At 31.7% G+C, this 13824-nt stretch overlaps 1 protein-coding gene across 3 annotated transcripts in view; it reads right to left on the minus strand.

Moving 5' to 3' along the window:
- The window catches only part of LOC118183539 (forkhead box protein N3-like), a 109115-nt gene that overhangs the window by 21430 nt on the left and 73861 nt on the right, over positions 1–13824 (minus strand). For all 3 annotated transcript variants that reach the window (XM_085818277.1, XM_085818276.1, XM_085818278.1), the window contains 3 exons: positions 4660–4811; positions 2480–2538; positions 1928–1972 (listed from right to left, as the gene is read on the minus strand). In XM_085818277.1, the coding sequence (XP_085674403.1) occupies positions 1928–1972; positions 2480–2538; positions 4660–4811 (256 nt within the window). The remainder of the gene's footprint in view (positions 1–1927; positions 1973–2479; positions 2539–4659; positions 4812–13824) is intronic.

Genomic DNA, 13824 nt, shown 5'->3' on the forward strand with positions numbered 1-13824 from the left:
ACAGTCAAGGGATCCATAAATTAGAAGACCGTTGGAATAAGTGTATTGAAGTTGAGGGAAACTACGATGAAAAATACAGTCATTTTTACAAATAAAAATTGGTTTCTTCATTTACGTTCCGCAAACTTATCGAACAACCTGGTATAATTAGAAAATGGATTCAGTCAATTTGAGGATTTCTCAATTTATGAGTATGAGTGAGCTATCAACGTGATGAAGAGTACTGCTTCACACTTGTCCATATTAATATCGATTTTCCACTTTTGAAGCCAGGACTCCAGTGAATGTATATGGCTGCCTAGATGCCAGAATTAAAAATTAACAGAACAGCAAATATGTCAAAAAATTCAATTTTAGTTACCCGTTTTCTTGGTCATAAGGCTACATAAAAGGGGCCAAAGACACTTAGCAAAATCATGGAAATGTTCTTGGGACAAATTTACCACTCAGAAATGATGCCCCTCATAATCAAGCAACTTCACAATGTGCACAACCGGCACACTCACACACACAGGTGATTCCATTCATAACTTTGACAAGTCTAAAAGAATGTGTAATTCTCAGAGACAAGCAAAATGAGCAAAAAAAATGTTCTGTAACTATGGTAAGACATTAATACACTATGATTTTAAAAGGTCCATTTGGTACATTTTTTCTGTTCCAATCCATGTATGATATAAAAAAATGAAATGACAGATTTTAAAAGGTCCATCTGGTACATTTTTACTGTTCCAATCCATGTATGATATAAAAAAAATGAAATGACAAAGTGTGATCATCTAATGATAAAACAGCTCATTAGACAAAATTTTGCTGTTGTTATAATTGCAAATCTCAGTTCATATTTTATAATTGCCTTTCAAATGTAAAGCCAGTGACTTGACCATTCATCAAGAATAACAGAAACGATCTATGTTCCCATATCTAGCAAGCTGCACCTTAGCATCCCCAAGCACATCATAAACAAATAAAGAAATTCAAAAATAGCAAAGCAAAAATAAACAGGGGAAGCTTTCATTTAAGGGACACTTTATGAGTCTTTACAAATGTAATTTTGTATACAAAGGACATGTTAGTAAATTTTTAAAATTCAGGATGAGCATATTTTAGATGTGACATGAAAAAAGTAGCAAAATAAAATAAAAATCCACCACAAAATTCCACTGTTGGGATAAAAATTATAACCCTCAATTCATTCAAGACCTAAATTATTGCTAACACTAATTTAAATTTTTATTTAGATTTCTTATAGCTTTTGAAATTTTCAACCACAGCAACCTTGCCAAACGGTACAGCTTCTGCTCCATTCTCTCAGACATGGTGAAACCTGTCTCGAGCATTATCTCTTTCATTCAACCAAGTAATCAAAATCCTGCAAGTGTTAGCAGTAGCATCAAAACTTGGATAAAGTTGCAATGAACTGCGACCATGCTTTCACGCAGAATTTCTTCACTGGTTTATCATTCACATTGCAGAAATTATTCGTTTCAAGAGAATTACATGATCATATTCAATGCAAAATACTGGAGTGGATTAATATCATTACCTGATAATTAAATTTTAAGATTAAAAAAAAATTACACATGCAAGTAATAAAATATTCTCTAAAAAGGAAGATACATTTTAATTATTTTTAAGCAGCTACTACTATATAAGCACTTTGTAAAATTAAAAAAAAAAAAAAAAAAAGTACATGAGAGAGATGAATAAAAAACATGAGAATTGCCCTCCCCCCCCAAAAAAAAAACTTCATTAAACACATAAATAAATAAATCTAAAAAATTATACAGAGTTTCTAATGACGGTTTTACTAGATTTATACAAAGACAAAATAAAGGAAAACAATTTCAATGCTGTCATACAGTCATTCAGTGATTACATAGGGAGGAAAACTAACAGGAAAATTAATACACAGTGCTTTAATTACCTTTTATACTGTTTGCAAGGCGCCGAGAGAGATATGGAAAAAGCTCTAGGGGGGAAAGAGAGAAACTATTAAATTAATAAAAGAACAATTAAACAATTATTATGAACAATTAAATGTTTTACAATGCATAAAGAGGGTTACAAGAACTATGTTTTATACAACGTAAAAACAACTTTTGAAATAAGTAAAAGGACATCAAACTTTTGCAAAACATATGTTGAAATTTAAATACTGTAATATGGCTCTTTTCACTAAACTATATTTCAAAAATACATGTAACATGTCTATAAATTTTACATACATTTAATGTAGAATCATTTTAATTAATAATTCAAGTGTAAAAATAAGAAACAATGAACAAAATCTGAGTTTATAAACACAGTCATTACTTCAATTTTCATTTCCTTTTTATTTACAAATATGGATAGTTAAAAGCAAAACATCTGTCCAAAATTTACATGCCTATTTTCATTCAATTTCAAAGAAGTAAATCTTTTATCTCCCATAAGTTTAGAATTAAGTGTATAAATAGCTAAAGTAACAGTAGCTTACCAGGAGAAGGAATCTGTAAAGCTTGCTGAGAGGAAACTAAAAGACATGGCTTGACATCACTAAAAATTAAGAGAAACAATTTATGAACAAATGATACACTTTTTCTTTGTTTTTCAAATATTAACAGTCTTTGAACATAGCACGATAAAATGAAAATAAAATAAATCAAAAGCCAAAATTAATATTTGCAATACACAACATGTTAAATATTTTAAATACAGTGGGCCTCATAATATGAACATGAGGACAGCTAAAAAAATTACCTGCACAACAAACTCCATATGAATATGTTTGCATATATTAACAATTTGTTTTACATTTAAGTAGTGCATAAAGTACATGCGTAAACAAAGGCGCAGCTTTTATGCATATATTTTTTAATATTATACTAGTGGGTAAGCCTACACCTAAAAAGAAAATGCATAAAAACATTTCAATATAAATACATTCTTTCCAAGGAACGACCAACTGGTAAATAATTTTTTGCTGCCAAACCAGAAAACAAGAACCTGGGACACTTCTGGTTAATACATATGACATCCTGATTTAAAATTAGTGCAATATAACAACTGTTTACTTCCTTGTACGAATTAAAGGAAGTATTGTAATCATGAAAAAGTCTGGGTACCATATTTCAATGAAAATATCCATTTTGATCGCTATCAAATGCAATTTAACGACGTTTTTGCATGACAACTGTACGTAAGGACAGAATAAAGGACTCTCTTTCTCTAAACAAATTATAAACTGAGTTAAAATGGATTCAAAAGATATTTTTTTCGTGACAACGGTACATACATACATATCTCACGTAACTCAAAAACTCCTTTTTGGTTGCAATCAGCCATAATAAAAGTATATAAATATACACATACACACACTCTGTTGCTTGGCTCTGAGCTCAGCGTTTTGTATTCTTATATGTTGGTAAATTGTGCATTTTTTTGCTTTAAAATGATTGAATTATGTTATTCTTAATCTTCCGGTTAAGTTTTTTATGCCTTTAGTTAATCTGCATGAAACAGTTGTAGAATTATCAACAATTTTAAAATTGTTTAAGTGCCGCTAAGCCTAATAATGTTTTTGATGGCGGCCATTGCTCTTGTTTACATTTGAAAGAGCAGAATAGCAGATTTGTTGCCAATCTGGAGAAACTTAGCTTCGCAACAACAAAGATAACGCCTTCATTTATTATTTAAATCATGCTTAATCTTTCTGGAATTTTTTCGAGGAAATAAGCGTTTAAGATTTACTTCGTAATTTTTAATTAAGATATTTTTAGTTTTTATGTAATTTTTGCCTTGTTGCGAAGTGAAAACTGAATTAATTGAATGAAATATACTCAATCGTCTGTGAAAAACTTTTTTTTTTTTTTGGTGGTTGTTGTTTTGTTTGCTTAATTTCTTTTATACATCGTTCTAGCTTTATCATAGTATTTGAATAGAACATGTGGCAACAATTAGATAATTCTGTAAATGATATAAATTTTGTGCATTCTGAATTATAATATGAACGAAATATAATACTGTTAAGTGAATCTAGCGCCAGAGTGTCGCTATGGTATGGTAAACAAATAGAGTGACTTTTAAAGAATGCATTTATTCTACTGTGGTTTATGCGCTGTTGACGAAGTAGATTTAATTAAATCCAATAAGTTTAAATGAAATGCAAGAAATAATGTGTATAATTTAATATTCCGTACAAGCAAGTCATGTGGTGTACACATCAGATTTTTTTATTAAGCCTTTACCTTATATTGTTAGCCCAAACTGCCCCATAATGTCCTAAAACCGAAAACATTTCAACTCAGATTAAAATACAGTGGAGCATCTTTTAGTTACCACCTTTCAGTATTTCTTAGAATATTATTAAATACTGGCAATGAATTGACAATCTTTTCAAAAGCACCACCCCTAAAATTGACTAATTTAGATTGTATTCAATTTAACAACTTAAGGGCCGTTTCTGAAATTTTGACAGCAATTGTGAAAATCAGAACAACAATATTAAGTTCAAACATTTACCAACTAAAGATTAAGTATGCATGATAGAAAAAATTATATAGTGTCATAAAACTGTTTTCATAATAAAACCTTTCACTTTATATGAGAATTTCAGTCAGTTCATAACATTTCAGAAAGATTGTTTTCAATGCTTCAAATTTCAGAAAATTCACAAACCTTTCTAATTTTCCATTCTGACAATAAGAAGGTGACATACAAGAAAAATGACTGAATTCCACATTTGCCATGCTAGGAGCTTTTTGTAAGGCCTGTATAAGATTAGGACGGAACTCAGGGTCAATACACCACAATGACCCTTTTCCTACATTCTAAGGGAGGAAAAATATAATTAATACACTTTGTACAGATAGGAAAACTTAAAGGATTTTCCATTCATAAAACTAACATAAAATAATAGTACTAGCAACAAAAAATAGCAGTTTTAATTACAAATCATGAAACAGTTTTGGTACCTGCTAATTATCTTGTACCCACCAATACACTAATGAACAATTTATTGATTTCCAGAGTGTTATGTTCAATAATTTCATTCAGAATGGCATTAAACAGATTGTTAATGCAGCTAGTTTCTGCTTCTAAGTGAACTCAGATAAATAAGACAAGTGATGATGAGACATACCACAATGACACCACTTATTCTTCCATTCTGCTAATCCTTACATGCATTACACTATTTGCATACCAATTAAAATAAAAAAGAAGGCATTACCCTCTACTAGCACCTCTCCAAAAAACAGATAAATAGCTTTGATAAAAAAATGGAAATATAAAGAAATAAAAATTTCATCTTTGTAAGAAAAATCCAGAACAGTTTCTAGGGCTGCCAAACACTTACAGGAATCATAGTCATGGATGATATTTTTGGCAGTATAAGTGGGTACCGAATAACCAACAACCACTCAGTTTTCTATTACGATTTCATGTATTTTATAATTTCCCCCCAAAAAAGATAGTCATGAACAAACAAAGTCAGCAGCATACGTTCTGTTAACAGCATCTTTTAAGTCTGAAAAATTCCTATACAACACCAATGTTTAAAACAATATAAGCATATGCTGCTAGCATTTCAGAAAATAAATGATAAAAGAATAAATCTACAAATAATAAACCACAGGATAATAATGTTATGCATGTTAATAATAGATATAATAATATATAATTTAGTTTAAAAGTTTTGGCAACACAGTGTTTTGCATTTTGGAGTAAACTCGCTTACCTTTTGCAATACTGTAAAATTTCAACCATGTACTTATTTTAATAATTCTAATTAAACTTCTTTATTTTTGCTCTGCTATTTGTTTTCTTCTTTAGTTTAGAAATACGTTTTCAGATAATATAATCATACTCACTTTAAAAGAAAGGACAGCCATCTGCTAATTCACATAATTATTCAAGTTAACGAGTTCAAATGTATTGTATTTTTAAATTAGGGTATGTTATGATACAGTTATCATACAGTTATGCAAAAGAAAATTCATTTGCGTATATCATAAAATCAACATAACTTCCATAATAAAAAAACAACATACCTTTTTGCCCTCAAATAAACATATCACTCTTAATTTTAATCACACCCCTGTAATACATTTAAGACAAGAGTGATATTTTATGTTACAAATAAACATACAATATTCCAGACATTCAACAACGACAAATATATCTTTACTCGCTCATCTACAAATGATCATAAATATGCATATACATATGCTACTATACATTTTACATATAACTACAACATCCAGTCTGAAGAATGCATTCCGTATTCATTAATTCTAAAATTTTCTGCATAAGTTATTACTGGAAAATCATTCAGCTTCAAAAAACACACATGTGCATGTACATTAAAACAAAAACTTATGTTTAAAAACCATATATATATAAATAAATACAAAGTTAAAAGCAGTTCAAAACCTAATCCAACCTGTTTCTGAACAGACAAAAACACAAATTAAAGTTTAAAATTTAATTAAATTATGATAATTTTAATGCAAATTTGATTTTTTTTTTTTTTTTTTTTTTTTTTTTTAAATCTGGCTTATTTTAGACTTGAAATTTTTCTCTAAATTATTACTGTGGAGCAATGTTAGCTTCTGTTTCCCAAATTTCCTAGATATAGCTTGATCATACAATTTTGTCTAACTTAAATTTTTAATTTTGTGTCTTTAATTTTTTTATTTATTTCAAGTACAATTTAAGCAGAATAATTTTATGGCCATAACTATTAAATAAAAACTTCGAGGTTTTTTTTAATATACAATGCTAAAAGCCAGTTACTTTGTATAAGGATTGTAGGTTTTTATATATGATTGCATTTATGCATCCCACAGCCATCAGCAAGTTGTTATGTTGATTCGCTTGTAGAGGACTTGCTAGTTCTCATCAAAGTTTATTATTTATACTGCATTTTGTTTGTTTCTGTATATTAATTATTACACTAATCTGCAATAAGAACATGTGATTTTGTTTTAGAATGCATAAATAAGTACTAATTTTACTAGAATATCCTATATATATAATTGAAATATTTTGATTTTATATTGATTCTTGAAGGGGGGCACCCAGACGGTATAGTGGTTAGGGGAGCCTGACTGCGATACCAAAGGGCCCGGGTACGAAACCCAGAGAAGGCATGGATGTAAAATTGTCTGTCTCTTCATAGGAGGTAACAGTGGCTGCCTATTAGGTGCCTCCACAATAAAATGGCTACCACTTCTGGCCTTAGTAGCGGCTAATGCCGTTATAGGCGAGTGCCCACCATTTGTAAAAAGAAACTTGAATGGAGGAATATGCAAGATAAAAATATATAAATAAAAATTACAATTTAAAAAGCCTCTTAATTGCTCCTTTTTTAATTTGAGTACTTCCTCTCAAGTAATAACTTTCTTGAAACTGCATCATAACTGAAAACTAATTTCACATTATGTCATCTTAGACTTCTGCATTGCCTGAAAATTTCAGCCAATCAGATTAATTTACTATATATTTTACTATAAATGTCATTGTAATCCAACTACCCTCTCTCTTTCTCTGCTTACTAAAGGATGCTTACTGCTTACTTTCTCTGCTAGCTAAAGGATGTCTCTTCCTTGCCTGCTTCTGTAATTCTTCATCATCAAAACTGTGAGGTGCAGATTGGCCCCCAATGTGATGTGTCATGCCATAGGGCAATCAAGATATAATAAAGAGATATTTGGATTACCAGATGCTTTTGTAATTCTTCGAAAATTCTCCGCATTTTCTACTATGTAATTGATATTTTCAGTGATCTTCTAACCTCAATCCACTTGCGACTGCAAAACAATGTCTTCCCTAGTCAAACACTCATCTCATCAAATTACTGCAAGGAACTAAATTATATCTTCACAAATATATACACACTGCACAGCATTAACTCCTTCAGGATGGACATATCAAATATGCATCAGCAGCTAATCCTCTTACGAAATGGCATGGCGCTTAACGCAACTCACCTTGGAGACAGTGCGTTGCACCAGTGCAATGCAGTGGGTAATGCACCAGTGCATCACACGGCTGCTAGCAACATTTGGGACTGAGGCTTATATGACACATCCGTCTGCAGAGGGTTTTTATAGTCCACCACGCAACACCACGAAGGATTGTTCTGACGAATGTCAAAATCAGATGAAAGAAAGAAGAAGTTGGAATAATATGCCAATAATTAGTATTTCAGTGTATTTAGACAGTGCAGGAGGAAGAAACAACATCTGAAGCACTGCATAAAAGAAAAGTTGTACAATAGATTTCTCGCTCGGTATGCACTTTGTAAGCTCGGAGTTTGGTCAGAATACAGTGTTATGCCTCAAATAAGAATTGCTTATCAGCAAGTGCTGGAATTCGATAGAGGCAGGATCATTGCCTATCGAGAGTGTGGATTATCATTCTGTGATATCGCTCACAGCACTGGTCGACATCCAACCACTGTCATATGAGTATGGAATCAAAGGGTTGCTGAGGGTAACACTGAACGGCACGCAGGATATCAACGCCCTCCCTATACTAAGGCCAAGAGAATAGGCATATTGTGAGTTCAGCCCTGCAAAACCACACAAGCACACATCGGACCATTAATTAGGAAATGGGCAGGTTTGCAGCATGCTCAGTATATGCTCATACAATGTGTTGACATTCAGCACGTCAACCAATACTTCTTTTTCTTTTGACAATGCAGCATAGAGAGAGATGGTGACTCTGGTGTACCAAAGGACAAAGCTGGATACAGGAGTGCCACAATGTCATCTTTTCAGACAAGTCCCGGTTCTGTGTGCAGTATTCTGATGGCCGCATACATGTGTGGAGGCTCCGAGGAAACCTCATGTAGCCTGCTTGCATTCGATATTGGCATAGGTGCCCTGCACCTGGTGTGATGGTTTGGGCAGCCGTTGAGTAAACAACATGCACATCTCTAGTTCGGATTGAAGGTAATTTGAACACAGATCAGTACCTTTTTGACATCTTACGTGAGTGGTTGAGCCTTATCTTTGAGGCCTGCCAAACGCCATCTGCCAATAAGAATGCAAGACCACATATTGCACATCGTGTTCTGACCTTCCTCGATACACAGGTTGATTGCTGACCTGGCCTGCATGGTCCATATCTGTCACCCATCGAATCGAAAACATCTGGTCATGGGTTTATGAGAGACTGGCACACACCCCTCTCCAGCTAATATGGTTGATGAAGTATGGAGGAGACTTGAAGTAGCATGCAATGAATTGCCTGTTTCTGTCATCCAAGCCCAGTTCAACTCCATGGCTAACCAGGTAAGGGCCATTTTACAGGGTTCGTACAAATTTCTGCACATGAAAATTAAGTACTTCTTTTCAGGACCATTAATGAAACAAATTAAGGACCTATGAGCAAATGGAAACTGAATAAATTCAATTAAAAATATTATCTATACTTTACTTTTGTAATACCATCCTAAAAACAAAATAGATCCGTAATTAGGATGCATTATTATTAAACATAACTTAATTAACATAATTATTAGTAAGTTTGAGAATAAAATAAACTTCATGAAATTTATAAAGTAGCATTTCATATTTTACACTTACAATAGCTGGGCTTATTTAAAAGAAGATAAGTGACATTTTATTTACGTTTTACTAACAGTTAGTTTTATGTTGACTTTTTTTTAATGTCTCATTTTGTCACATTTTTGCTCAATCTAGAGGTTTAGTAAATAGCAAGTAGATTTTATGTCACTAAAGCACCAGAGGTGATAAGTTGTTTTGTATTACTTGTCTAAATCCCACTAGACAAGTAAGTGATAAGTCTCGCTAGATGTGAAGAATAAGTTTCACATGAATTTTTACACTTTTGTGTCTTATCTTGTGACCATGGTAAGGATTAATGAAAGGCGATAACTTGCATTAATATGAAAAGATGATTTTTGAGGGTAAGCAGTTTGTTATAAATAATTAAATTAGGTAGTTAGATAACCTTAGACGTTATGGATTTACAAGGCCACTATCAAATTTTATTTATTTTTTAACAATATTTGTTAAAAAAGCAGTATTAAAATCACAATCTAATACAATTTGACAGTTTAAAATACATGTAATTTATGAGATTGATTCTTAAACTTTATTTGGATAAACTATATTTGGACACATTATACAAAATATTTAAACGTCCTTTTAATTTGAAGCCTTCCCAGACATTTTGGCTAATTTATACTGATTTCCTTCTCTTTAAGGACCTTTTCTAACAATTAAAAATTTGTCTCAATATGCAAACCACTGTTCTCACTAGTTTCTGCGTGCTTTATCTCCTAACTTGTCAAACTGTCCACAATGTACCTATGAGGGTTCACTTCATATGGTAACAGTTAAATAGTCCAACCCCCCCCCACCCGGCAGGTGTGAAGCAAATTATCACTACTTTTGAAAGTAACTACAAAGTCATAAGCCTCTTATTTAAAAAGAACTTGGAACATAAAGGCATATTTTTATGCTAACAAAATCAGTTGCAATTCACGGTGATGTAATTAAACAAGAACAGTAAAATTCAAGCTAAAAATATGAACTAGTGGTCAAAGACTATAAGCTGGCTCAGTAACTCTATTGTCATAACCAATTCAAATGTCAGCAGCGAAATGAAAAAACTAATAATTACAAATTATCGAAGCTAGCAGGAACTAATGCACCGAACATGCGGAGGTCAGAAACACATACTGTCTTACACTCCAAAAACGTCAGTTTAAAAACTGTCTCAGTGATTTGCATTCTTGTGAGGAAATAGTGGGGAAATTATAGTAAAGGCTGAAATTATACACAACTGGGTAATTTACATAATAATAACTGTACATATCTTTGAAGAATAATTTTCTTTCTCTTTATGCATTTAGTCTCTTTCTTCAACATGTTTTCTTTTCATTTTAGAATTTTTGGATTTAATTAAAGATTTCTGTTATTCTAAAAAAACTAAATCCATTTAGAATGTATAGAGAAAAAGCTGCTAATCAGTGAACCATTTCTTTAGTAATATGAACTTTCAGAAAAAATATGAAATATGTATGGTAAGGGCCGGTTACAGAGCTGGTGTGGCATAATTTTTAGAATTCAGTGACACACCAAGCAACAAAATCTAGAAATGGCAAAACTTTTAGAATTTAGAGCAGGCACTGGAAGCATAATTTAGAAACGCACAAGGCAGCAGAATTTAGGATCCATACAGATTGCATCAGGTGGGAAAATGCCTAGCGCCAGCCCTATGTATGATGCATTAAGACAAATTAATCTTAAATTGTCAGTATTCAATTTATTTATTAATAAAAAAATGCCTTTCTATAATTCCTGTCCATGTGATTAGAAGTATTTTTAATATTTTCCGTGCTTGCGTCTAGTAAAAAATAGAGAAAATAAAAGGAAGATAAACATGTTAAGAAAACGATTCTAGTATCAGAAGTAAAACATTCAAATATCACGTGTTCAATTGTTCTTCTAGACGTTCTCCAAAAAGCAAAAATTTCATCACAAACTTTCTATAAAATACATCCATTATGTGTTAATACCAAGGGGACATTTTTCATTTTGTCACATTTTTCTGGAATCTTCTAGAATCATGGGTCTATAAGACTTGCCTTCAAATCCTTTTTAACTTTCCACGCTGCAATGTCTAAAAGCCTAAAGAAAAATTACCCCTACTGATTCTGTAACACCAAAAAGTCAGAAATAATTTGAAAAAAAAAAAATTAGAGGGGAAAAGTGTAAAATGAATTTTACAGAGAAAACTGATGCATACTCTCAGAATTCTGAACATTCTGAGACAATTACATGGGAAAAACTCTTATGATGAAAAAAATTCAAAACACATTTTAAATAATTACATAGCTATTTTGCTTTTGCTAAGAGCTGTTTCGTAAATTGGCTTTATAGTATTATACTTTATTTTTCAGATTCAAAATATTGTATAATAAGTGGCCAAAATAGAACTTTATAATGAGACATCGAAAAATAAAAGTTTTATTTTATTGTTATTTTTAAAATATAATTTCAATATATTAATCATTACGATATTTATTAATTGTTAAATGTTACAATATTTTTTTTAAAATCCCAGATCTCAGAATCAAAAATTTTTTTTTAGAAACTCATCTTAAAATCGCCAAAATGTTGATAAGATACCAAATTTAGAGCAGTTTAAAGAATTCACATCCCCAAAAGCAAAAAGGTGTTTAAAAGTTCTCCGTTAGAAAAAAATGAAATAATTTCGAAATACTTATGTTTCACTTCATGCTTAGAAGCTCAAGTATTCCACCATTTATATTAGAAATCAAATTATAATCCACGAACCCGTTTATCCATCCAAAAGATAACCATATTTATCAGTGAATTGCCAAAAATGTTCCTCCAAAATGCTAATTCACACTCAAAATGGCAGTTGTAGAAACAGATAGAAATTTCAGATGATTAAAATTAAGGACCTTCTTCCGATTTTGGGTGAAATTAAGAACTTTTAAGGACCAAAAATCGTTCCCAAAAAAAAAAAAACCCTAAGGAATTTTAAAGACTCGTAAGGATCGTGCAAACCCTGTTTTTAGCTGCCAGAGGTGTTTCTACTAAATTCACACTCCTGTAAACTCCTAAACTGCTTACAAATTTGGTCATTTTAGCTTCATGTCATACTGTTTACAAATAACTGCCATTACTGCCAACAAATACCTTTTTTGTATTTGCTTTCCTTCATGGTGTTGCCATTTTAATGGCCAGCAGCAGTTCAAAACCTAATCCAACCTGTTTCTGAACTGAAAAAAAACATAAAGTAAAGTTTAAAATTTAAAAATAATCTTACAAAATCAATAAAAGTACTTTCATTTTGTTTTGCTATATTTTTGTCTTAGTTTATCAATGTGCTTCTGGTTATTTTGATTTTTTAATCTGATTTATTCCGAAAAGGAAATTTACATCCTTTGCTGCATTATCTTCAGGGGGCTGAAGCAATGAAAGAAGTAAATAAATGAAACAGCCTGCTTCTGAACTAAGCACAAATTCAAGTTTAAAGTTAAAATAATCTTTAAAAAACAAAGTAAACTGTCTCTTTTATTGCTGCTATCAGACCACAACTGGATTAGGTTTTGAACTGCTATTTACTTCGAATTTATTCATTTATATACAGTCAAAAGTCGTTAATTTGGACACCCATGATCCGGACCTCAAAGCTACAAACTTTCTGCGCATGCATCACGTTGACGCATGCGCGTAAGACCTTTACGGCTGCGAATATGCTTGTGCGTGTGCGCAAAATACGTTTACGAGTGCACATTTAATGTATAACGGACGGTATAAGCTAAGCTAAAATTATCTAATTATCTATTTCAGTTAATGTTGCAGATTGCGTTGTTCCTTAATCTTCTAATTGAATCCGGCTTATTATTTTTTGCAGACTGTTAGAGCAATTTTATAAAAGTAAGCTTGAACTTTCGATTATGTCAAATAGAATTTCCGATTTATATTTACTAATGTGCAATGGATCTACAAAGCGAAAGTATGTTTCGGAGTCCATTAAGCAAAAAGTAGAATTGCTGCAAAAAATGGATAAAGGCATATCCTTTGTTTATCTAAACTTTAACGTATGTTTATCTAAACTTTGTTTATCTTTAACACCACAGCGCGCAATGAATTGGAAGTTGATCTGTCAGCACTATCCTTATCAGGGCAGATGCTTTTATTTTATTTGGCTTATTATTCCTTACTAAATGTAGTATTTCATCTCGATGTACTCCGTCTTTGATATGATTTAAATCAAATTCCTCGTCATTATAATTCGCTTCCAATAGAGAAGAAAGTGACAGAGGTT

Source organism: Stegodyphus dumicola, chromosome 6 (genome assembly GCF_044657685.1).
Source record: "Stegodyphus dumicola isolate Sdum_Otavi_A_Nest chromosome 6, ASM4465768v1".
NCBI lineage: Eukaryota > Metazoa > Arthropoda > Arachnida > Araneae > Eresidae > Stegodyphus > Stegodyphus dumicola.